Here is a 25,944-nt window from a genome sequence, read left to right on the forward strand (position 1 = left end):
TAGTATGCACTTACTTGTCGTGCAATTTTTTTAGCAAATGTTTTACATAATAAAATTAATCCACGCAGTTAGGTCTAACGCAAAGACGGGAAGTAATTAGTCTTCTTCTCATTTGTCCCAGGGTTTAACAGGTAAACGCCGAACGTGTGATTTTGGCAATGACAAGGTGTTGTTGAAAATGCATTCTGAAATACAAAGGTGATGTATGTGTTGCATTTAGATTGAACTTCAAAAGCTAGATAAAAGCTCATACAAATTACGAACAGCATGCATATACAGTACAGGATGTTGCACTCTGTGTGGGGCTCGTCCTCATGCTTACGCCCTCAAAGACACAGTCTCATTAAATAAAATGAGAACAGAATCCTTTTTATACGTTTGTTATTCGTTTACAGGAGTAGCAAACGTATAAAAGACCAATCATTCTGAATTTGTTTCTTTCCCTCGCAGCAGCATGTTCCTATACATTTTTCAGCTTGCTATGCACATATTAACATTACGGCTGGTAATTAATTTTCTACTGAGTTACCCTCATCCACATAATGAGATATTTGTCTCTGTTCCTTTTTTGCTTTGCCCAGCTGATAAGAAATAAAGATGGCTAAGCCTCTGTGCTGCCTGCCTGGACTCTAAGGAGCGGTTGGGGGAAAGGATAATGTGGTGTTGGTCATTATAGTTCCTGACAACTCACTCGCGTGGCCCAGATGCTGTAATACATGGAGGATCCCCCCAACCTATCTCGCTACTCTAATTCAGTCCTGCATTAACTTAACAGGATGACAGACGTTGCTAAACAAGCCGGGTGGGCAAGCTGCTGCAGATTAATTATTGATAACTAATATGATTAAAAAAGGTTGGGAGGGAGAGACGAAAAGAGACAGACTGTGGAGGAGGTTGAGTGGGTGCACGAATACGGCAGGAGGGACAAGGAATGAAAACATAATTACCAGAACAAACAAAGGGTGACAAATATGGCAACTGAGTGGCATTCGTCATAAGAAGAGTTCGTTAAAAAAAAAGTCAGTGGGCACAGCTGTCCTATTACTTGTGTCTGCACACAAATTAGGAACTTTCATTTAATTGTCATTGTGCTCTTCTTTTGGAAATTTTCATGTCTAAGCACTACATTTAGTCGGGATAAAAAAATGAATGTAATGATTTACAAGTCTATATTTTATTTACAGTAGAACATAGAAATCAAATCAGACGTGGTCATGCTTACCACTGTGTAGCCTTTTCTTTTAACAACAGTCTGTAAACATCTGGGAACTGAAGAGACCAGCTGCTGGACTTTTGAGAGAGTAGTAGATGCAGTATGCGCTCTGGCATTGTCTTCCTGAAATATCCAAGACCTTGCATGAAAAAGACATTGTCTGGATGGGAGCATGTCGTTCTAATACCTGTATATACCTTTCAGCATTGATGATGCCTTTCTAGATGTACAACCTGTCACTTCCGCAGACGCTAATACACCCCCATATCATTAGAAATGCAGGCCTTTGACCTGAGTGCTGATCACAAGCTGGATGGTCCCTCTCCTCGTTAGTCTGGAGGACGTGCCATGCATGACTTCTTCTTTGCGTGATAGTGCTTTAACCTGCATTTATGGATGACGCAGTGCAATGATTTCTATGAGAGAATCCAGCCTGTTTTTAATGCAGTGCCGCCCGAGGACCTGAAGATCACTAGTATCCAGTATTGACTTGCACACAGAGATTTCTCCATTTTCTCTGAATTTTTTCATGATATTCTGAAGTTTTTCCACAATTTGTAGACGCAGATTTTTGCAGGTTGGTGAACCTCGGTCCATCTTTACTTCAAACATGCTGATTTCATACCCACTGAATGCCCCAGTTAACCTAATTATGTGTTATTCTGAATGTTTCTTTTTAGTGCTACTTACTTTTGTTGACCCAGTTCCAACTTGTTTAAAACTTTTTTCTATTTTTCTTGAAATACTCAAGTTCTCATGTTAAACATTCGACATGTTTTTTGTGTTCGAATTAAAATGTAGATTTATAAGATTTGCAGATCATAGCATTCTGTTCTTGTTTCCTTTTTACACAGCATCCCAACATTTTTCAAATTGGTGTTATAGAAAACAAAATCCAAAGGTTTTGAAATTGCACTTGGTTACAATAAAGAAGAGAAGCAGTTCTCTGGGAGGTGGATGAGTTTCCATGTTCAATTCCAACATTCTTCCTGATTCCTTTTCTTCCAAGTTTTAAAACCACTGACCTCAGTGAACAAATCATTAACTGCATTCCATTAATAAATGACTCATCTCTGCTTGCATTGTTTACCAGCTGGTGAGTTAAAGGTGCACTCATAGTCCTGTTAGTGTTAAACCTTCACTACTGTCTGCAGTCTCCTCTCTAAAATGTCAGTCATCCCTTTGGTGAAATGTTAGACCTCTGAGCCTTCGCTTATGGGATAACCACAGCTTAAGGCCCAGAGCTGAGTGTTTAAGGCAGTGTCATATATCAGTGTGGCTGGCAGTAAAGCCTACTCATTGTACAGATAGCAGGGCAGGTGGACATGATAGTGCATATCTTATATTTTTTCCATAATATCTGTATTAGGAGAGCCGTCTTTGCAGTCTGCCGTCTCCAGGTAAAGATGTTCAGCTGTGGAGTGCACATACATTTTCTGTTTTGCAGGTTAAAAATGAGGGCCGAATGTTAGATAAACCACAAATTGGCTAAAAGAAAAGAAAGTGCCGTCAGACATGACACACTTTAATTCATAGTCCTCTCATACCAATACCACTGCTCAAACAGCATGTGTTCCATCCTCCCATGTCTCTACAACATGGTGTCTCTCTGCATGGATTCAAGAAAGAAAAAAAGCCTGCTGGATCATGAATGATCTGTCATCTGTCATATGGACAGAAGTACACTGATCTGTAAGACTTCATACTGGTAGTTGGCTTTTTTTAAATGTTCATTTAGTTGTCAGGCACACATGTAGGATAATGTTCACTCATCTTCTGGAGGAACAAAAAACATTAATACAGAAAACTATTTAAAAGCTCAAAAAATTTGAGTATATGAAAAGAGATGGTAGCTGTGGATCTTGGCCAGTGCTGCTGGTGTTCAACCTTTATGTCACATATATCATATGGGTAATTCACCAAACCTACAACAGTCACTAGTTACATAAGCCTGGTCCCCTGAGCTCCTGGCTGACAGAGAAGGGATAAGAGTATAGAGTTAAATTGAATGTTTTTACAACAGTTTAACTTGATCTGAATGGATAAATCCTCATTACAGGTTGCAGCATGATTGGTTGCATCATTACCTTATAGGATTGTTGGAAAACTAAAATATATCAACACCTCTCGGTGTTATAGCCCACTGACTTGGTGAACTGGTGAACCACTAATTTTTACTCTTTTAGGCTTCTAGAAATTTACAACATTTTGTGTGTTGCTGTGAAAATCTCCACTGATATTTGAGGTCCACTGAGCATATAGTAATTTAAAATAGAAGGTTTTCACACGACTCTATGCAGCTCACCTTTTGTCTATCGCATGGCAGCACAGCTTGGGTTTAAAAAGTTCCATCTAAAGAAATCTTTTGTGTCCTTTGGAGAGACAACATAAAGGTGTAGATGTTTGGCCACGATGCACGCCACCATATCTGGTGAAAATCCAAACGCAGCATAGCAGAACAAACACCTCATACCAACTGTAAGCACAGCGGTGGATGATTTGGGCTTGTTTTCCAGTCGCAGGATCTGGTCACCTTGCAGTCATTGACTCAATCATGAATTCCTCTGTTTATCAATGCTAGAGTCAAACATGGCTTGCCATGACTGATTCCACACCTCAACACCAAATGTGAAACATGGTAGCAATGAGGAGTGAGCCAAAATTCCAACACAACAGATCAAGTCATGAGTACTTTGTTCAAAACCACAGGACAAAATTTCCACACCCCTCTATGCAGTCCTGTGGAAACTTTGTCCTGTGGCTCTGATCCTTTAGATGTTTCATTCAGCAACATATTTAAGTCAAATATCAGTTTGCACGTGTTGGGCTCATTTTATATAGCGGTAATGAAAATGTGTTGGCATGCCATAATGGGCTAATTTACTAAATTAAAAATGTCGTCGTGGTGATATCAGAAATTAGCAAAATACAGCCTGAAAGAACTGTTAAAACTCCTTGTGCTGTTTAGCTAATCCCTGGGAACCCTTCACACTATGATTGGCATTAGGATTACACCTTTAGACATGTTGTGGAGGTTATATAAACTCATAGTATAAAGGTAATAAAAGCACTATATGGATTGCTGAATGTTGAATGATTTACTAGTACTTAGTACTGACTGATTGCAGCATTGAAAACGGCTCATGATGCTTTGGTTTGCAGTGTATTTTTGAGCAGAACGTATATTTAGCTAGAAACGGCATCTGTCTATTTTTTCACTTTGATAAAGGGCAGCAAATCTGCCACCTTAGTAAGAAGACATGATTGATTTCAGCGCTCGTAAAAATACCAGCCACATCTCCATCGTCTCCAGCTGAGTCATTAGTGTTATCCATTTTTGAGGCAACACATTTCAGCTTGAGTGGGTCAGCAGTTGCACCATTATATGCTGTAATTGAGTTGCAGTGAGTTTGTTTTCATGTCTGGCCTTCCTGCCAAATGATGTTAAAAATTTGTGGCGGGTTACAGGTTTTCTCATCTATCTTCTGTGTCAACATAGATCTTAAATAGTGCTGAGGCTCTGATTGTTGGCTATTGGTCTGTTGCCTCAAGAGTGATTACAGGAGGAGAAGATTCAGTACAGCTTAGTTAAGTTTTCCTAAAGGTGAGTTATGTTGCTTGTCAGATAGAAGAGTTGCAAAGTATGGTTTTAGTCATTATTCTGCAGTTAACACGCTACACTGCCACTCACACACAAATTAAACATGTTAAGTAATCTAATTACTGACACGAGCAATTTGTTACAATAAAATCATTCTCAATATTTAGAAATTATGCCAGAATTTCACACTCTGGACATTTTTGGTGTTGTTAATATGACAGGAATCATATTTGACAAGCAATTCTGTCTTCGACTAACCAGAATATTTAATGAATCCCCTCCTAAATAAGGAATGTTTGTTTATCCTGTAATGCTGATAGAAACTGCTGCACAGGAAAGTTTTTATTCTTTCCTGGTGGGTTTTTCCTGGGGAAAAAAGTTACTTCCTCTGCCTTAAAGGAATGTGATGATGTGTTTCCCACATCAGCAAAAGTAGGTTTGTCTGCCCACCGCCTTTGTGTGCAGACAGACTATTAATGTGTCTCAAGAAGCTTGGCATTCATCGACACACACATTCTGGAAAAGTCATCACAAGACAAGCCTTTGCGATATTAAATATAACACTGCTGAATAAAAACGCCTGATCAGCCTGATACTGCAATTGGTTTTATAAAACAGAATGAATAGATGCAGCTTCTCATTTAAACACTCTGAACCATACCAGGCAAGACCCCAGGTTCACGCTGTGTGGAAATGTCCCTGAGACAATCCAGCACGTAACAACAAGGTGCAGGGTCTGTAAGTCTCAAGGTCAAAATGGGATACGCCCTCCAGATTGGTTGAGGATGACTGAGCTAAGATCCTTTGGGACGTCCAGATACAGACGGACCAGTTGGTCAATCTGTATCTGGAAGTCTTGGTCCGTCTGGAAATTGGTCTGCCTGTATCTGGAAGTCATGTGGTGGACAAGCAGAGGAAGACGGCTGTAGTGATAGAAAGCTATACCAAGTGACAGCAACGTGAGGAAGAAGGAACACGAGAAGCTCGAGAAATACCAAGGACTGAGAGAGGAGGTAGAGAAGCTGTGGAGGGTGAAGGTAACAGTGGTCCCTGTGGTAATTAGAGCACTCGGGGAGGTGACCCCCAAACTGGGCGAGCGGCTCCAACAACTAGCAGATTCCAGAAACAACATCCAAGATCTCTGTGCAGAAGTTTGCAGTCTTAGGAACACCAAAGATACTGCACAAGACTGTTAAGCTCCATGCCTCTGGTAGAGGACCCAAGCTTGAAGGAGATATATTTATATATTTTATAACTCAATTACCTCTACTTGCAAAGATTGCAGTGCCTCTTTTGCTCGAGCGTATTTGAATGCTCAAAAGGCTAATGACCCCTGTTGGATATGAGCAGCCAAATTGGAGTGTCAGAAAACGATTTTGAGCTTAAATATAAGCCAAAAAACAAAGAATGTCATTTGGCAGGAACATTTAATTGGACATTTTGAACAGAGTAGTGTTTGCAAAGGACATAAAGTACTGTGCTCAAAGCATTACACCATAAATTAGAGGTTATTGCAAGGTTGCAAGTCAGCTGATTTTGACTTTGTTGGGTTCCAACTGCTGTATTTGCTATGTGTGTTAAACAGTCTTGATGCACATTAAAAGGTGGGGTATTTTGGTTTAACAGTCCAGTCCATGATGGTGAACAATAATTAATTACAATAATTACTTCATAGCTTACAGTTTTTTAAAACTGTATGATTACTTTCTGACATTTTATTTAAAGGTTATTTTTTGTTTGGGAAAATTGCCCTCTCAGTTATCTTAAACTTGTGAAAGGTGAAACTGTGCTCGATTTTTTTTGGGTGGTATTCTGAAGTCAGATTCATTAAGTGACCAGTTCTGACGGAGAACTAACAAATGGCTTCCATTTATACGGCATATTGTAGCAATTAAGTTATAAAAGTCTCCGCACCCTTAGAGGTATATCTGAATCTGCACTGCAGCCACTTCAACAACTTCTAATTTAAATCGATTTTAATTTGCTTTGTATTCCCTTTTGTCACTCAGTCGTGCATTAAATAGATCTCAAGTCACTGAATTGCGCAGGGGTTTTCTTTTCATTGGTAAATCAATCAAGAGAACAATTGATCATATATTTAACTTATTATCTAATGCTTCCTGCCTCTGTGCCTTTGTCCCTTGCCACATGAACTGATGAAGTGAAAAGCCTTGTAATGTAATGTGGTGTAGCTGTAGCAGACAGTAAGGGCTTTCTATAATACAATAGGCTGACAAATGACAAGGCTGCAGACATGATGAACCACTCTGAAACTGAGATATATGGTTTAAAAGTAATAGAACACCGTTGCTTCAAATCAAAGCACATTGAACACAGTTCATGGTGTAACACAGTGAATAAGCATCAAAACATCATTAGATAAAATCAGAACATTCTTCACAGTGACACAGCTTTGCACTTTTCAGAGAAACGCTTTGTATTTGCAACGCCAAATATGTTGGAATGTATGTGGTATATGGGTTGTTTTTTTATATGAAAGACTCAAAAGAAGACCAAATGACTAATATTGCAGAAAAAAGATACCATTTGCTCAGGAAATGTGGATTATACTCTGACATTAAGCGGAGCAAATTAAATAAGCTGAAAGTCATGTTGCAGGACATTATGATGCAGTCACACTAGTGAAGACAGTGATTGGAGAACATTATTTCGACTTTATGCAATGAACTTGCAATCTCACTGCCTTTGAAATGGTTGCTTTGAGGATGGCACTTACACTCAGTTGCTGTTTGTCATGATGATGATAAAGTGGTCAGTCTGCTATCAGATTGCACTTGAATAACAAACATGTTGCTGTCTACATACACAGAAATTCACATTAACTAATTATATTCAGATTCCAGCCAGAAACTCATGGATTTGAAACAATAATCTCTCCACAAATAGTGACACAGTTGTTGATGGTGATTTAACTTAAACGCGAATACAACCAGTTGGCAACCAGTTGAATTGAGTCCCCTGTTACAAAGAGATGCATTGCAGATGGACTCAGATTGATTGCTACATGTTTGCAATCTGTATGCATATGTATACAGTGGTCCCTCGCTATAATGCGGTTCACCTTTCATGGCCTCGCTGTTTCACTGATTTTTTTTGAGTGCAATTTTGCATTTTTTTATTTTTTTTTTGTACAGAGCATTGTGTTCTGTGTCCTGATCGGCTGTAGACCATTGTCAATCAATCTCCTCCATGCCGTGTCTCCTGTACAGTACAGAATGCGTTCAGCTTTCATTCTATAATACTGGACTTATTTCTCTACGAAGGTTTGAACTTTGAGAGTGTTTAAACAAGAGAGAAAAGTGTGAAAATTTTCATGCCTGTCTGAGAAAAATGTATAAAGTGTGTAGTGAGGGGTTTTACAGCCTTAAATAAAATAAAGTTGGCTACTTCATGGATTTCACCTATCGCGGATTATTTTTAGAACGTAACTCCCGCGATAAACGAGGGACCACTGTAATGGAAAGTGATTATTATTTGCCTTCAACCTTCAACTGCAAATTGACTTGTCTTAGAGTGACTGCTGTCAGTCCAAATCAGACTGCCATTGTTTGGAGATAGATTGGCACTCATTGGCCAATCTGTGCAGTTATCTTGTGATCGAATAAGGTTGGTGGTGTTGCACCTTAAACTGCAGGTGAACAGTTGGTCACCACAGCTACTTGCAGTCCATTTCTAACAGATTCAGTGCAGTCAAATTCAGTGCAGTCAACAGTTTTTCAGAGTTGCATGGAGTCAGCCATCCTGCCTTTACTTTAGGGTGATGCAGCCATCAGAAGCATGGCAAGATAGGCCAGTATGAGACCTTTTGGACTGTACAGCCAGAAATCCTCTGGTCTTCTGAGAAATGTAGAAATAATGATAAAAACTGCATCAGGATATATGGAACTAGTTACAGTTTTATGAAGAAAAGACGCGATGCACCTTGACTTGGCTGTCACATTATATTTATCATCTTTAATTATTTACATTTGCCCCTGTTTTCCTCTCCCTTTTTATTCCTATCTTTTATCTCCTCTTTTTTTCTTGATTTTTTTATTTTCCACCTATCTTGAGTTTGATGATGACGCATCATTTTCTTATTTACACTAAAAGATAATTAACCTTCCATTCAGTGATGTATTTATTTACATATTTTGTGTTTGTATTTACTGATGGGTGTTACACTGACAAAGACTGCACACTGGCCGCTTTAAATGTATGTAAACGTGAAATAAATACATGTTAATTTAGCAAAGAAGTAGGAAACCCACCAAGGAGTCCTGCACAAGATGGATTAAACACAAATCCCCTGAAGTATCCAAATTTGGTTGTGGTTACTACAAATACCCAGCATAACGTCTACACAATTTCCATCACTTTTACAGTACAAGGATTTTTTTTTCTTCTTTCTTCTTCAAGATCTTGACCAACACAACCTGGTTTTGTGACATATACTGTTGTTTATGATTTCAGGTTGCTCATTCAAGCCAAGCTGCTGCAAAGCTCAAAAGTCTCTGGAGTTTATTCCGATAAACCTGCACACCCAGAGGATGAGGGTGACATGCCCCAAAAAAACAGGTACTGCACCTCTGACTTGGGACTTGTTTTAGATTCGTCATTGCATGTATTGTCTTCAGACGTCCTTTCAGACATGTTCAAGAGCAATTAGGTTTTGTGTGGAAGAACAGTTTCATTCTAAATGGTTCTCAGCTCAAGCTGTGCACAACGTAGCTTCAAACACTGTATGGAAACATTGACACCTACTGCGCTTGACTTCTCCATCTGTCTGAGACACTCAGGGGACTCAGACAGGGAGGTTCTAGGTCATCACCCGGGCTGAAAGGTGAGAATTAACTTGGCCTAAAAAAAAACCCAGACAAAACACTAATTAAGCCCTTTGCGTTTCTGTGGAGTGAAGGACTAGGCTGTCTCTTCCACTGTTGCTCTGTTGCTGGCAGAGGCTGTTTTTGCCCTGGAACTGTCTCAGCGTATTAAGGCAACTAACTACTGCCTGATGATCTGTGAATGGGCTCCAGTGCAACTAAACAACAGATGATTGATGGAAAGTTGAAGGCAGGCAAACCTTGAAATACATATCAGTCTTTCTTTAAGGCTTCTGATAGGACAAATAAAAATAGTCAAACAGAGACATTATACAGTTCTGTGACTTTTTATCTAAAAATATTAATATAAACTTTAGAGGAGTTTGTCACCTGATTGTGAGACACTATTAAAACACAAAGGTTATGGAAGTTTGGCTTTCAATACTTTGGTACGATTTTACAAGGAAACCATAAAAAACGTAGCCTTCATCTTTCATGATACTTTTAAGAAGCTGTATTTTGTCTACAGTATGTATCCATACAGCAACATGACTGGCTCATGGTTTCCAGTTCACTTGCTGATTGTCTCTAATTAGCTCAACATGTGCCAGCTTTCATGCATGTTCATCAGTGGTTATCTGATGTGAATGGTTAAGTGCAAAATTAAGACCTCCTCAGACAGAGAGCCACTGATGAGAAGATTGTCTTAAAAAATAGCCATCATTTCTGGGTATTAGGCTACCCTCTTGTTTTAATTTATTCTAGCAACCTTTGTTGGATGTAAAATTCCTTTTTTTTTTTTCTTCAAATTTACTTGATTTGAAAAGGCAAAAGAAAAACCACAAGGAAAGAAAATGATTGCAATCAGAGAGGCACAGAAGACAATGAAAACCGGTCCTTAATGCAACTGAGTTTCAGTTTCCAACTACAGTGAAGAGCTCTATTTTTCCATTTGATTTTCTGAAGTGATGAAGTTTGGCTATGTAATTTACTCAACAATGTAAAACCATTAATTTTCATTTTGTCTGCTGATCGTTCAGCAAGAAAAGGAAATAGGGAGGAAAGCAGCACTTCCAGCTCTAAACAGTACTCATTTGTTTTACTGTGAGTGGCTGTCTTCTGTCTCTAAAATGACAACTATAGAATATTTCCAGCCTAAATGCACAGCTCGGCAAAGCTGAACTGAAAGCATTATTCAGCACTCATTTGGGTCGAGTAAAACAATGCTTTGTCATTGTTAAAAGGGACTGTTGAATGGGTTAAGCATGGATTATAACCAATCATCCTGACTGCCACAACCAGTTTACTCTTTCCAGAAAGCCACTGTCCTCTCAGTGTAACAGCTTGCTCCGTTGTTGATTTATTGAGAAACGGTCGGTGTGTGAAAAAGAGCAAGCAAATCGAGCACAAATTGGTCATTGTGCTTGATGTTCTGAAACCCGCCATTGTTTTTCAGTATACTTCTGCTGGGGGGGGAGAACCAATTAAGGGAACCTGGATATCTGAAAACTCCAGGGGCCAGACATGTGGCAGTCAGGGAGTGTTATGGCCAGGCACCTCAATAATTAACGGAAGAAACAGTGGGTAGTAGCAAAGCCTCGACATCAAACCGCTATTGGTCTACAGTGGTGTTGTCATTTACTTCTCTGTGGCAAGACTTGCAACTGTTGTGTCATTAATTTGTGTTTTCAGCCTCTTTTTTTTCCAAGCAGGCTTTTCCTGTGGTTAGAATATTATTGTGGACTGTTGTTTTCTCATGGGCGTTCATTAACTGACCAAGCACTAAACCACACCAAAATATTCACCCCCCCATATTCCCTTCTGTTTTTCCTGATTTAATTGACAGTTTCAGCCATTACTCATTCAAATCAAGCCCTGTTCTAAGCACCTCTGTGCCCGCCTAGCCGTCTGTGAAGTGTTTATTTACTTATGACCCCGGTGTGCAAATTGGAATGAAATACTGTGACATTGGTTGTCCTTCCAGGTTAACGTGGGACCAGAGCAAAATAAAGATGAAAAGATGGCAAGATGTAGAGCCAAGCGTACATAGAGATAATTAGAGGCTGATAGATATAAGATTTGAAAGACCAATTTCAATACCGATATTTGGTGATGAAAATCTGATATATTGTTTTTTCCTTTCACAAAACATAACTAGATTCCCTTAACATTGGTTATGTGTCGTTATTTATGACTCCTTACTAAGGTAATATGACAGCGCTGTTTAAAAATTATTTTGCTTTACTGACACATTGTCAAGTGATTACTTGTTACCATTTGTTGCCAATATGGTTTAACAAACTATTCAACTTCAACACTCATAACATGCTTGAAGGGTGTTTCTCCCATCTATTGTTTAATTTCTAATTTTTCATTTATTGGCCATTAGATATGGAGGTTGGCATATTTACATATCGTTCACATTTTAATTTGAGCTGAAGCCGGAAGACAGCCACATCTTAATATCACATTAGAGTCATTCCTCATGTCCGTGGGTCTTTAAATGTTGAAATTACTCTTATTAGCAGCATTTCCATCATTTCCGTAAAAAATCCTACTTGAAATTATATTAATATTTAATTTACTTTGACAGGATTCATTCATGTTCTCAGTTTTCTCAATTCGAGGTCCTCCAGTAACTCCAGTTTTGCAGGTGGTGCCTTTAAAAAAAAAAAAAGTATTTAAAATGCTGTGGACTCAATTTTCTCTCTCTTTACAGATGCGTTTTATGACATCATCACTGTTGGTGCCCCAGCAGCCCACTTCCAGGGCTTTAAAGGTGGTGGTCTCCATCGACTCCTGAGCAGATATGAAGCAGAGAAAAAGAGGTGCAAAATGAATGTTTACACCATGAAGGCATAGGTACCTGAGTGATTTAATCCAGGCCCATGTTGGAGGAACTGGCTTTTATTGACAAAAGAATCTAACTTGGTCATAATTAATACTGGCAAACAAATTTGTCCCTGGCCCACAGACTTTATTTTCGGAGCTCCATACAGTTACTTACAGCCAAGCTATTGCTGAAATTAGACTGGGACTCTACTGCCTCTGACAGCTCTATTTGACTCGAGGCAACAGGCGTGATGGAAAGGGTTTGTTGAGTCAGAACGTCCTCTGCACCTGTTCTTTTTCCTGGCAAGCATTTTTCTTTTTCCTAAATATGTTCTTGAACACTGAAGAGCTGCTTTTTTTCTGCAACTTCCCAGCTGCCAGCTGCAGCTCGCACTCGAGTTTTAAGGTTTTAAGAAAGGGGGAAATTGTCAGCTGAGTTTATGAGCAGCGATAAAACTGGTACTACACAACGATGTTTGGATTGCACAGGACACCAGTTGTCAGATGGGTCTGCAGCTAGCTCTGCAATAATCCAGCAACTGTGATGACCTGTAATTTTTCTCAGAGAAGCAAGTCCTTCTTCTAAAACAATATGAATTCTTTAAAAATATTTGCTTGGAGCAAAAACTCTTTCCAATATACTGCTCTTTCTCAAACCAGTCTTCAACCTAGAAACATTTTTAGTGGCTGGATGGGTTAAATATGTCTTGTTTGCTTTCTTCACTGATCATCACTGCTAGATCTCCAAATCCTGTCATGGTGCTGGGTCTGTGATCCAATGTTTGCGTTTGAATCTTCGAGTTTTGATTTTGAAAATTGTTAATTAGTTCCCTTTACTGTCCCCTCCCTGTTCCCTTAGTCTCGTCTCAGGGCTCAAGTCAAGTCTTCTGTGTTCAGTTACTCTCATTTTCATGTCTGTTTATCTTTTTATCTCCCAGTCCATTTCTCATTGTTTCCTGTTTTATTTTGGTAATCTCTTATCCTGCGTGCTTAGTGTTTAGTTTTTGCTTTACTCAGTCTCATTTCCTTGATAAGTTTCAGCTTGTGTTTTCACTTCCCCTGATCATCCTCCTGTATATTCATTGTTGCTATCTCCCCTAGTCCTTTGTCAGAGCGTCTGTTCTTCAATCCCTTGTGTCTCCCAGCTCTAGTTTTCAGTCCTAGTTTATGTTCAGTAAGTGGAAGATTTCAGTTTTCCTTTTTATTCAGTTTTATTTTGTACACTGATCATCAGCTTCAATAAATTCTCTAGTTTTGTGTTTAACTCAGCCTGCCTGAGATTCTCCTTTTCGGTTCTCACTTTCAACATTTGACAAATGACGTTAATATAACGGTATTATGCACACACATACATATATAAACATATTCACTGAAAATGCCCTCAGGGGCCAACACATCCATATGAGTCTCTCAAACCCGAGATCAGCAGTATCCTGTAAATGTTGCTGTCTTTGCCTTTTGGATGCAGGATGGAGCTATATGTCACTGAGGTTCAGTATGTGGTCACTTGAGTGATGCCAGATGAAATGAGGGGTGATTTTTCCCATAGCTCCCCATAGAGTGCAAAGTCATTACAGACCATGCCAGATCCAATTAGTTACAGAGTTTGCAGCTCAAGAAAAGGGGGAGAAGCAAGATTGAGAGGGCTGAGGTATGGGTATAAAATGGATAAGCTGAAGGGAAAATAGTCGCGGCCCTGTGCTGATAATAAAAAATAAAGAAAGGGCTTTTTTTTTACGGTAAAGTGCACAAGTGAATTTGCTGAAGATGGTCAGTTTTATCTGCTAGCATGAACAATGATAAGGTTAGCATATTTTCGAGAATCCACTGAAGTGAAATCATTCACTTTGAATGAGAGATTAGACTTCAGAAATAATTCTCTGGGGAGACACAGCTTTTTGTTTCATATTTGGCTTAGCTAATGACTCACTGTAGCTTAAATTTTCCAATTTTCCGCCTGGCTACCCGACTACGGCCTGCACTGCCTGCATGTTTGACCTGGAATGTAGTGATTTGTCAGTAAAAACAGGAATAAACTCACATTCTCTAAGTATTCACTCTGGCCATTATAACGCACGTGCACGCTTACTAAATGGCTGAAGGACAGGAAAGACACTCATTATTTTATTGTTCGGTTTGCCTTTATTGTGCACACACCAAGCATCAGACCAACTATTTAGCCTAAAAGGACCTGATGAGGCTTTTTGTGTGTGTTAATGCAAAGTACTGTTGCTGTTTCCAAGTGAGAGTCCCTTAATTGCACTGTAAGTCAAGCCTATTTCAGCAGAGCAAAGATTCATGTGCGCACACACACTCGCGCACGTGTTCATTATACTTCTTCCAGTATGCCTCCTCGGCTTTCAGAGGCAGCCTTTTGTAATCACATTTGATTAAAAAGGGAACAATCGGCGAGATGTGAGACTTGGCTATTCAATGTGATATTAATTCATCAAAGAGAAGATGGAAAAGGATTGAGGAAGGAAAAAAGGAAAACCTGAGCACAGAGGTGTTACCAGGAGGGCAATAAAAGAGCTATTTGTCTTTGTTCCCTGGACACTAGAAGAGAGAGACGGGGGGGCTCTTTCCAGATCCATTAAAAACCTGCACTGGCCAAACTTGGCATTGGTCAGAGTACGCAATGTAGTCTGTCTCTCAGGATGGGCCAGGAAAGAGTTTAATCAATAGCTACACTTAGTATTCCTCAAGGAACTTTGCACATGTACACACAGAGCAAAAGCATTTATCTTTCATTAATGCATGCAGTCCCACTTAAATATCTGTTTTAAAAGTCACTGGGTTATCATCCGTTTTTAATTGAACCCTGTAGACACTGGTTTTGGATTTTACATTACCATCTTACATGACCAATTATTCATCTAATCTGAATAATGATGCATTTTTGTTTGCATTTTTTGGAGACAGATGTTTCAGAATCCAAACATTGTCCCCTGTTTTTTTTGCCCTGTCTAGACTGAGGGAGACAGTGTGGCTGCATGCATTTTACTGGAAGAAGGAGCTGCAACATAAATGTGTAGACGGACCAACTTTTGTTAGGTCAGGTTTAGTTAGTTGGTGCAGACTTTATACAGCAGAGCTTCTCCCTGCATGTGTCTCTGAATTCTGTCCACCGTAACTGAGAGAGGAAGGAAGCACTGTCATTTCGCGAGGCCTCCCGGTCAAGCAGAACCGCCGAGTGACACATTTCTGGGACACAGAGAGTGGGTGAAACTCACACACCCTTAATAGAGTCTCACGGGGCTGATGTTCAGATTTAATGTGACTAGCAGCATGTTGTCCAACAAAATAACTTCCTCCCTGAATTACTGTGTGTGGTTGAGGGACAGGACATTGGCAGTGGCTGGGACTCCATGCTGATGGGCAGCAGCTTGTTAGTTCTTTGCCTGTTCTGGAGTCAGCCCGCTCCAGGTTGTGTGGATGATGGTGAAGGATGCTGGCAGAAGCCTTGAGGCTTCTCTGGTCACAGATCAGGGTCTGAATGTGTCTGAAACATTAAGTAAAGTTTTGGCTGTTATTCTGAGAACCGCTCTGAGATCAGTGCCCAGTGGAGGATTCAACAACAGATGGGTTTAAAGAATCTCATTTGAGATCAGATCTTCTAGCATGTAGCTACAGAAAACTGCATACTTTTACTGGGCTGTGAGGCAGTGGCCTGGTTTAAGGACCGTGATTAGAGCATGCTGTCTAAATGACAGAGGAGGCTCTGGCAGTCACCTGAAGTGCTGCAGAGCTCTGTGCTGACGTAGCTGAGTTTTACTCCTGCTGGCTGTCAGCGGCAGGCCACAAGCTCTTCATTAATTTCCTCTACACTATTAATTAGCCATCCGTCGGAGGTGCTTGCTTAATTATGCCGCTGGGCCCAGTGGTTTTCTTTTTCTCATTACTGTCATAACCAATTCCTATTGATCAGATGGGAAAACCAAAGAAAAAGTTCACCATGGACAAACAACGAGTTTTAGAAGTATCTTGTCAGGCTTGGAATTTCCTCCTAAACTAAAGTTAGCAAAAAAAAGTGGTGTGCCATTTATGTCTGAGCATCTGGATGAGTGAGATGCTGTTTGTCTATGAAAAGTGAATCCTAAGAAGATGAATGGTGATAATTTTATGAATGAATCAATGTGCAGGTGTAAAGCCCACTCAAGTGTGGCGTGCTTATTGTGGGAGTGGCAGCACACCTTCAGTATTTTAATGACTGGAGGTGCAGGGCGCACCGAGAGTGGTGAGAGGTGGGATTAAAAAGAATCCATTATCATACATTATCAGTGAGTGTGTAAAAGTCTGGCAGCAGTTCTTTCTGAAAACATTTCTCTTGCCACAGTGCTAACTGTAAAGGAGCCTTACCTGAAAGGAAACCAATATTCACAGGAGAAGGAGACATGTGAGTGCAAATATTGTCCGATGGAGACAAATCTCAATAGTCAGATGAATCAAATTGTTGTTTCCGACATTTTCATTTCATTGTGTTGACGCCACAGACCACAGCATTTCCATTATGAAAATTATGAAAACTTAACAGCAAACTGTGTAAGGGCACAAAGCAAACTCAAAAAATACACATTAAAAACAGAGAACACAGCAGTGAAATGCAACAAGACATTGCACAATACAAAATGTGATACAAGAGAAGAGCAGTATAAAACAAGAAGATAATTATTTGACTCCATAACTGATCCCAATTTGTTTAATATGACAGTCCAAGTCAGTATGCGGTTTAAGTTCTCTTGATGAAGACTTACTCATGTTGAAAACAGAGAAAAGCTTGTTTTAATCAGACCAAATTTCCATACTGAGTAAACATTTAATTTTTTCCAGATAATAAGCCACAGCATTAAAAATAATGTTTACACTGTAACTTTCAAATAAAGGACAATGCTGGGGATATAAAGTATGAGTAATACCAGGATTGTAATATGGTAATACCACCCTAATGTTAAAGCATCAATATAACCTTGTTATAATGCACACACCAATGCTCTGTTGACTCACTAACTTTCATCCCTTATAATACTGACCCTGTACATATTTTAATAAGACCCCGGTAAAGCAGAGTTAAGCTTGCTTCCAGAGACATCCACAACCACCTGGCTTTAGAGAAAAATAAGTATCCCCACATCAGTTGGTGAGTGGTTGCTGGATGTTGATTGTAGTTGAAATCGATTGGTCAGTCTCTAGTCACGTAAACATAGAGAGGTTAGCATGGAGCATGTCAGCCAAACGCTTGCTAGCTATTTCTCCAGCAATAGCACCAGTGTGCAAAGTGTCATAGAAACCAGAAACGGAAATAAAAGTTAAAGTTGCACCTTTTGAAAAATGATGGCAGCGTTGTGGCACAGCTTTTACTTTCAAGTTGAGCATTCTTGCTTCTGCCAAACAGTTGGAGAACCCACATTCCCAGTGGTTGTATCGTGTCCAATATGGCGGACAACTCTCCAGCAATGTGAGTAACCTCCATATGACCAGATTTGGTGTTCCTTAGCTACTGCTCACTACAGATAAAATTTAACCTACATACGTACGCCACAGACTCTGCTTTACACTGCACTGCATAAACTAGAAAGCAGGCAACTCTGACGCATGTAATTGAAGTCTCGCATAGTGTAGAGAGTTAATAAATGAAGGTCAAAGGCTCATGAATAAAATATCCTCATATAAATCAAATGTTGGAGAAATGTTTTGTACAACTGCATCTAAGATTTTTAACTTTCTTTGATAAAATAGGCCAAAAATAGATAAGCAGCTCGTGAACAAAGAGAGTTTGTGAGATAAATGTTTCCAAGATTAAATATCAAAAATATCAAATTCTCGATGGATCATAGTCAGGAGGGGGCTGTGTTTTGATGTGTGCATGATTGCTACTATTAACAAATATAATAAGTCCCAGTATGGAGTATAGTATAACTTTAATTTCAGATACTACAGTTTTGGGGTACAATAAGTGGTTCTTAATGGAAAATGACAGGTCTACAGGACTGCATTTGTTGGTTTAGCATAACATGAAATCATGAATTTCAGTGATGCGTTGAAATTGTATGACACGTGCATATTATTAAAAACATAACAACAACAACAAAACCCCCACTCAGTTTAAATTAAAAAGTCTCAGTTTGTCCCTTTAAGGGAAAAAAAAAGAAAACCAGTTCAGTTGAAATGCTTCATGCATTACTGTATGTATGGAAATGTAAACTAATGAGTCTCTGAGGTCTGTAGTCATACACATAAATATTCATGAAATGCATACAGTCTTTAAAGTTGGCATAGTCGCTGGACAAATGACTCATTCATGTTGTGAATTTTAATGAACACATTAACATTCTCTTCTCATACTGTATGGAACAATTGTACACAAAACTCGATGTAAAAATATTTCCCAGTGGCACTAATAATTCTCTTATTAGTAGCATCTAATCTTTTATTTTCTTTCCCTATTAATTTCTCACTTCTTTTGTGAGGATTAGATATGATGTTGCAATGCAAGTCTCGCAGACACAATAGATCAGGCACTCAAAACACTCTGATAAAATGGCAACAAAGGTAGAAAACATTAAAAAGTTTTTATTGGAACCAATTTAAGTCAAACGGAAGGTTTTGGTCAGAGGGAGGATTTTTATGAGTTCGGTTGTGCCGGGTGAAGCCTCGAGGCTAAGTCCCCCTAACCTCAGACAGGTGAGAGCATTTTCTTCACATGCAATCAAACGGCACCATAAACTACGGCCCCAAACGTTACTCGAGGCTTCAATCACCCCCTTTCTATAACATTCTCAATAAAAGATAAATACTTTAACATTTGCAGCGGTAGTATTGGGTTACACTGTGCATTTCTGTCATCCTTTTGCTTTTTTGGGATCATGTTTAAAACACCTGGAACACAACACTCCAAAATTACATCAAAGGTGGAAAACCCAGGGCTTGAAATGACACATCCTCGTGTGCAGCCCTTTTGCCCACTCATTAAGTTTCACAGATTTGCATTCACAGATTTATGCTGTTTTACCTTTACACCATTTGCCATCTTGGTAGACCTGCTTGAACTGACAGCCATGCTGATGAGGCAATTAAAGTTCCTCGCCTTAGCCGGCCTTAGAGGGGATCAATTCTGTCCTCTAGCATCAGGTGGCAGGTCCCAGCATTCATTATTGCCTGCATAGGCTCCCTAATGGGATTGGATTTGTTCTTATGAGTCAACAGGGCTGTTATTGAATCTGAGTTGCTGAAGCAGTTGTCCTCTTCCTACAACTTTCTCCTTTGCCTCTTTTCCGAAGTGTCTCTGTTGTTGCAGTCCTGTAGGATTTTCTTTTTGGTTTCTCTTTAGTTCTGCATAATGTACTAAGACAGATGTAAGCTCACAGGGGATGAAAAAGGTATTACAGACTTTACTTTGTTGCAGTAGATTATTCACTTTAAGAATTCTGTGTGGTGCATATCATGTCGTTTGGTGGTATGGTTATGGAAGTGGGGATAATAGGAGTGAGTAAGTAGTAATGTTGGGGTTCTGTGTGGTGTAGTACTTCACACAGTTTTCCCTGTGTCTCCATCTCACTTAGTGATTGCTTTGATTAGCTTTAAGCTTGTGGGTGGTAGTCCTCCAGGGGGCTCATTAGCCGTAATGACAAGGCCAAGATTTTAAAGTTAGCCAGTCACACATAGTTGGTAGCTGGTATCTACTACGGCTAATTTCTTAAGGCCTTCAGCTTTTTATTGATACATCAGGTAGCAGAGTTTCACACAGGGCAACATCTAAAGAACCACTTTCTTTCTCTCTCTGCAAATTATTAAGAGCGCTACAGAGAATTTTGTATTATATTTTGCCCTCTTTGTGTGCACCCCTCCCTTCATCTCCGTCTTTTCTTTTCGCTCTCTTTCTTATGTCAATTATGCCTTAGGATGTGGCTCTGGGGTCTGGCCTACATAGAGGTTTGCACTCGAAACTATCTCGGAGGGTTGCAAATGAATGCCTCGCTCCACGCTACATTTGATGGCAGGAAGTCAGCAGAAACTCATTGAAAGTCACTGGAACTTTACCCGAGGAGAATGTTTGATTGGAGTGATTTGCCCTGAATCTAGAACTGACAAAAGGTGTTTTTGTCTGCGATTAAATAGCTCCCTGGAAATGAAAAGAGGATTAATTATTCATAAAGGGAAAATGGGTTGACATTGGACTACAGGTCCAATTTGACAGTTCAGGCTAAGTACCTGGAAAGTGTTCCCTCTGACACATATGCATATTTCATAGTAGCAACACGTAGTAAAATGCGCTCGGGAAAATGAGTGTGCCGAAACAATATGTTTATAGTCAACACAGCTAATTGTTTATTATTTAACCTCAACATACACATGATGATCCCCCTGAATAGTGTACTTCTGATCAGATGTGAAGGGATTACTGTTAAGCTTTAGTGGAGTTATTGTACAATGGGGAGTAGCCAATGTATTTAATTATACTGATGTCGCCAGGAGCTAACACTTGTGGTGCAAAGTGCCAAAAAGACACCTAACAAAGGTCAGTGTAATTAGATATCACTACTTACTTTAGGTCACCTTTTAACTACCTGTGCAGCAGATAGATCTATTTTGTTTCAACAACAGCCATCTTCAGCATGCACTGCAGCATTGAAGCCAATTGGATCGTATATTTTTCCTGTTAGTCCCTAATATTGAATGTTACAATAACCCATGGATTCAAAGCAAGTAGGTGGATGTCAGGTTTACTGCCTCCTACGCAGTCTGTCCAGACGTGCCTCCCACCAAACCATATTCCTGTGTGAGCTACCATGTGAGAAAGGGCAACAATGCACGCTATCTCAACCTGTTCCTCTGAAATTGTTTGGAGTTAAGTGAAAACTGCTTTTTTGAATGAAAGCCACTGAAGATGCTGGTGCTCTAAATCAGCGGCTCTGTGGTGTGGGAGTGAACGCTTTCACCTTACAATCCCTGGTTGAATTCTAGGAGAAGACACGCCCCAGGGAGGGTTAAATCAGGAAGGGTTTCCGGGACAAAATCAAACAGATCCATCTGCTGTGATGACGCCTTGGGATACAAGGGAACAGCTGAAAGCTCCTTTACATGTAATCCACATTGCAGCTGGTTACTGTTTCAAAAAATATTTTCATGGATACTTGTACCTTGTTTGATATCAGTGCTTGACATTTCCTTACTAGCGCTACCTACTAGCACTAGTTATGGTAAATGTTATGTTAAGTGGTCACTGAGAGAACCAACATCACAGGTCAAAACAATTCTCACATGAGCTTCTGTCCAGAGCAGCTATATTCTCAATGTGATAAACTCGTGTGGAGTGGGGTTTTATTCTTATCTGAACTGGGGCTCCTTCAAACCTCTCCAACCTGCTATAACTATTCCCAGTTCAGGGCCAGGCACTGCAGTCTGATGTTTTTTTTCTCTCTCTTTTTTCTCTGTCACAGCTTCAGCACTGCCTACCAGTGTATCTACTACTCCCCAGAGCACACAGCCAAAGCTCAGGAGGTACTCAGCATCATGAGCCTCCTCCAGCCCCTCATCACGAGGTTAGTGGACCAGCTCCTCCAGGCTGCCCATGAGCACTCTTCCCCTGGACTGAGGGATGCACTCAAGCACCTTTCTGACAAGGTGAGGCAGCACTCAAACCTTTCACTTCCATCTCACCTATCTCTTTATTCCTCTTTACCTCAAGCTGCTGCAGTACACAAAGCATAGGTATGTCTTGCCAAATGATTTTTACCTCAGAAACTAGAGCCCTATATATTAATCTTTAAATGTGGTGATAAGTTGATGTAAACCTAAATTAAATGGCTACCCTCCGACAGGAGTTAAAACACCAAAGAGTTACTTTGCACCAGCTCTGATAATCTCTGACTGGTAATTGGCTCACCACAAACAAAAGCTGCAATATTCAGAAAAATAACTTTAAAAACTGCAGTTGCTTTGAAACCGTTAAACACACATACACATAGAGACATGCATATACTAAACAGACAACCCCAGGAATAAATCCATAACTCATCATAAAAACGGCAAACTAACAAAAGTGAATAGCAGCATGGAGGTTTATGGAGTTGAGGCGTTTTTATCAGTATAATTAATGAATTACATCTGGTGCTGTCAGATTGCAATCTGTTGTGGGAGAGATTGTTTTTGCCACAGTGGAATAGAGCCCAATCAGCCTGCTTAATTGGTACATTCGCTCTGTCACCACTTCCTCTCATCCTTGATTAGACATGCACACATTGGCCAAGTAAACCCCTGGCCTGGTCAGCACAAGCAGTGCTGTTCTCTGATTAAAATCTCAAGCTGTGTTTGTTCGTGTACGTGAGTGAGTCTGAGGGTGACAGGAGGATGAGAATGTGCCTCTGTGTGTTTAATAGCTGATGTGGCATGACTCTCTTAAAATCCCAAGCATTTTAATCATGAAGATAACAAAATATATTAGTATTTCACACGCTGACACCTGTACAAGGAAGTCGACTCATTTTGGTTTTTGGTTTTTCAAAAGTTTCAAAGGAAAGGTTTACCATCTTTTTTGACCACATGAGATGATTAATACATCTGTCGTATCCATATATAATGTATGAAACTACATATTCTTTACTTAGCTTGACTTAGATTAGCTTATCTTAGATTAGATTAGCGTGAAGACTGGAAATGAGGAAGAAAATTAGCTTGATTTTATGAGGTAGCTTTCTATCTGCTGTTTGACTACAGTTAAAGCAGTAGTAAAATCTTTCTTTTATCTCTTATGAAGTAAGGAGGTTTCACTGTATTGATGATAAACGTCACATTTAGAAGAAGTTGCAGCTAGCTAGCTAGTACCACAAAGTGCTACTAATGCAAAATCACACTGGATAAGATTATGGATAAAACAGACATTCTAAATGGAATAGCACTGTGGGATTGTCTTAGATACTAAAGAAAAATATGGTGTGTGACAGTTTAAAAGTAGAGATCGTAATAATAATTTTTTGTGAAATCATTTAGACCTGAAAGTTTTATATAATCACAGCCCTATGAAATAAATGTTTGTTGTGGTTAAAAAGTTGCCTGAAGCGTGCTGGTATAGCTCACCTCGTTGAGTAGACAACCCATACAGCTATTGCACAAGACTATTTAGCATGTGTTTTCCCCCTGGTTTCTATCCTAGCTTCCCTGTCTTCTCTCTACTGTCCTGTCTCAATAAGGCTTAAAAGATAAAAAAAAAAAAAATCCAATAAAATAAAAAAATGTAAAAGCAAAGTCTTCAGCCGTGGACAGCAATGAAGCACCCAGCACATAGTTTGTGCTGAGTTAATGGCAGAGAAAATGTGGACCTCTGCAGTTACTGAGTCAGCAGAGCGTTGGTGACTTTTACCCACTCCGAGTCTCAGCACTTGGTGATCTGTAACTTTGGTCGTCTGCCACTTTGTGGGTGAGTTGCTGTGCTTCCTAAACCCTCCCACTTTGCAGTAAAACCATTTACAATTGACTGTAAAATATCTAGGAGTGAAAAAATTTCACAAGCTGACTTGTTGCAATGTTGGCATCCTACTACATTACCACACTCCAATTTTGTGAGATCTTTAGAATGACCCATTGTTTCACAAATGTTTGTAAAGGCAGACTATATGGTTAGTTGCTTGGTTTTATACACCTGCGCCAATGGGACTGAAAACACTTAACTATCACGCTCATAACAATACTGCAAAGTTTGCAACAAAATAATTGGCATAATCATTTGACAATAAAAACTAATCATTACTTGCAGCCCTATCACAGGCAACATCCTCTGGATTTCAAGAAAATTAAATGTATTTTCTGTCCATTAGACAGAAATATGAATAGTTGGATATACTATTTCTCCTGTGAGTATAAAGTTTCTTGAATACAGAGCATGTGTTGCACTTTAAAGGAATGTGGGAAAAATGAGACTGCCATAGAAAAGGTTTAACAAAAAAACTCTTTTTTTTCACCGAAGCACTGCCTATGACTTTTCCTTCGTAATTCTAATCACCTGTGTCCAGGCCCAGTGCAACATTTTACTCCAGTGCTTTTTGCCACACACTTTCTGATTAGTTTTGAACATGGCCAATGTGCTGTTGCTTTTCTATACGTGGTAATGATTCTGTTGATGATGATGACAATAATAATTTCACTCTGATGATAATTATAGTGAAAAGGCAATTGCAACACGTCCCCCCTTCCTCCAGCTGTGTCCTTGGGCAAGTTATATGTTCGCACTGTAACGGTTACCTGGAAAGACCTGCAGGTTTGATCGTCTATGCATGATTATGTCAGATGATGCTGTGTGTGGAGGTCATGAATGCAGGGGTAAATGTCCTTACAGCCCAGTGTTGCTGGAATCTGACCAGCTCTATTCATTCAGCCTCTTTCCACCTGTAAAGTGAAGTTGCATAGACTGAAACATTTCTATTTTTATCATAACCAAACTGTGCTCATCCTTCAGGGTAAAACCATTTGAAACCATTCGGGGTGAACAGATTCCCCCAGTTTTCTTCTTCTTTAGCTCAAACCCAACTTATATTTTCTTTGCCGGAGTGCACAGAAACATTTTCAGACTTGCACTCCTGCTCAGTGAAGATCACATCAGCAGATATTTTGAAGAAAACAGAATGTCTCCCTGAGGGATTTCGAGCATTTCAGATCCTTTAAAATGGGTAGGTGTCGAAGAGTTACACTAAGGAATAGGTTTTACATGCGGGGGAGCAAAGTTGCTTTGGTTAAAGCTGCAGTGCATTCCTCCTTTGCCCAGTAGGGATCCGCTGGTGATATTTTACTTTGAAAACATATCTATATGGATCTTACAGTAGAGTGCATCATTAAAATTTTGACTGCACTTCACTGAAGATCCTAATCTTAGTGGGTACAAGCTGAGTTTAATTTTTAACACAATTCAGTGATTACCCGGTTGATTGATATGCTTCCTTTTAATCTAATCCCTTCACATTCATCCTGAAAAAAAAGCATCGGATTTAGAAGAATATCATTTCACCATCAGAGGGAGTTACTGTTTGAGCACTGGCACAGTCGAATAAAAAATGAGTTCTCTGACCTCATGGTTATGAAGTGCAAATATGACCTAGATTGTTTTACAGTACGCAGCTTTCCTCTGTAATCTCAAGAAATGAATAATATGGGGTGGCATAGATTGTGAATTAACACAGAGGTCAGATAAGCAGAGTTTAGTTTGAATATAAATTTACATTTTGATTGCCCAGTTACTCCTTATTGTTTCCAATACTTAGTCAAATGTGGCTCTTTTTTTCTTCTCATATAGAAAAGTGTTTTGAAAATGTCTTATAAGACTTCATATGCTTTATGTCCCAACCTATGGATAAATATGTTTGTTTTTTTAATTTAATAAAAAATTATTCTTGTTAGTCGATCGTGGCTCAAGAGTTGGGAGTTCGCCTTGTAATCGGAAGGTTACCGGTTCGAGCCCCGGCTCGGACAGTCTCGGTCGTTGTGTCCTT

At 39.5% G+C, this 25,944-nt stretch overlaps 1 protein-coding gene across 6 annotated transcripts in view; it reads left to right on the forward strand.

Annotated features, from left to right (window-relative positions):
* Positions 1 to 25,944, forward strand: part of inpp4b (inositol polyphosphate-4-phosphatase type II B) — a 172,934-nt gene that overhangs the window by 111,535 nt on the left and 35,455 nt on the right. For all 6 annotated transcript variants that reach the window (XM_019360005.2, XM_019360003.2, XM_019360007.2 and 3 more), the window contains 3 exons: positions 9,288 to 9,392; positions 12,357 to 12,465; positions 21,907 to 22,090. In XM_019360005.2, coding sequence (XP_019215550.1) covers positions 9,288 to 9,392; positions 12,357 to 12,465; positions 21,907 to 22,090 — 398 coding nt within the window. The remainder of the gene's footprint in view (positions 1 to 9,287; positions 9,393 to 12,356; positions 12,466 to 21,906; positions 22,091 to 25,944) is intronic.

The sequence above is a fragment of the Oreochromis niloticus genome, linkage group LG6 (assembly GCF_001858045.2).
Source record: "Oreochromis niloticus isolate F11D_XX linkage group LG6, O_niloticus_UMD_NMBU, whole genome shotgun sequence".
NCBI classification, from domain to species: domain Eukaryota; kingdom Metazoa; phylum Chordata; class Actinopteri; order Cichliformes; family Cichlidae; genus Oreochromis; species Oreochromis niloticus.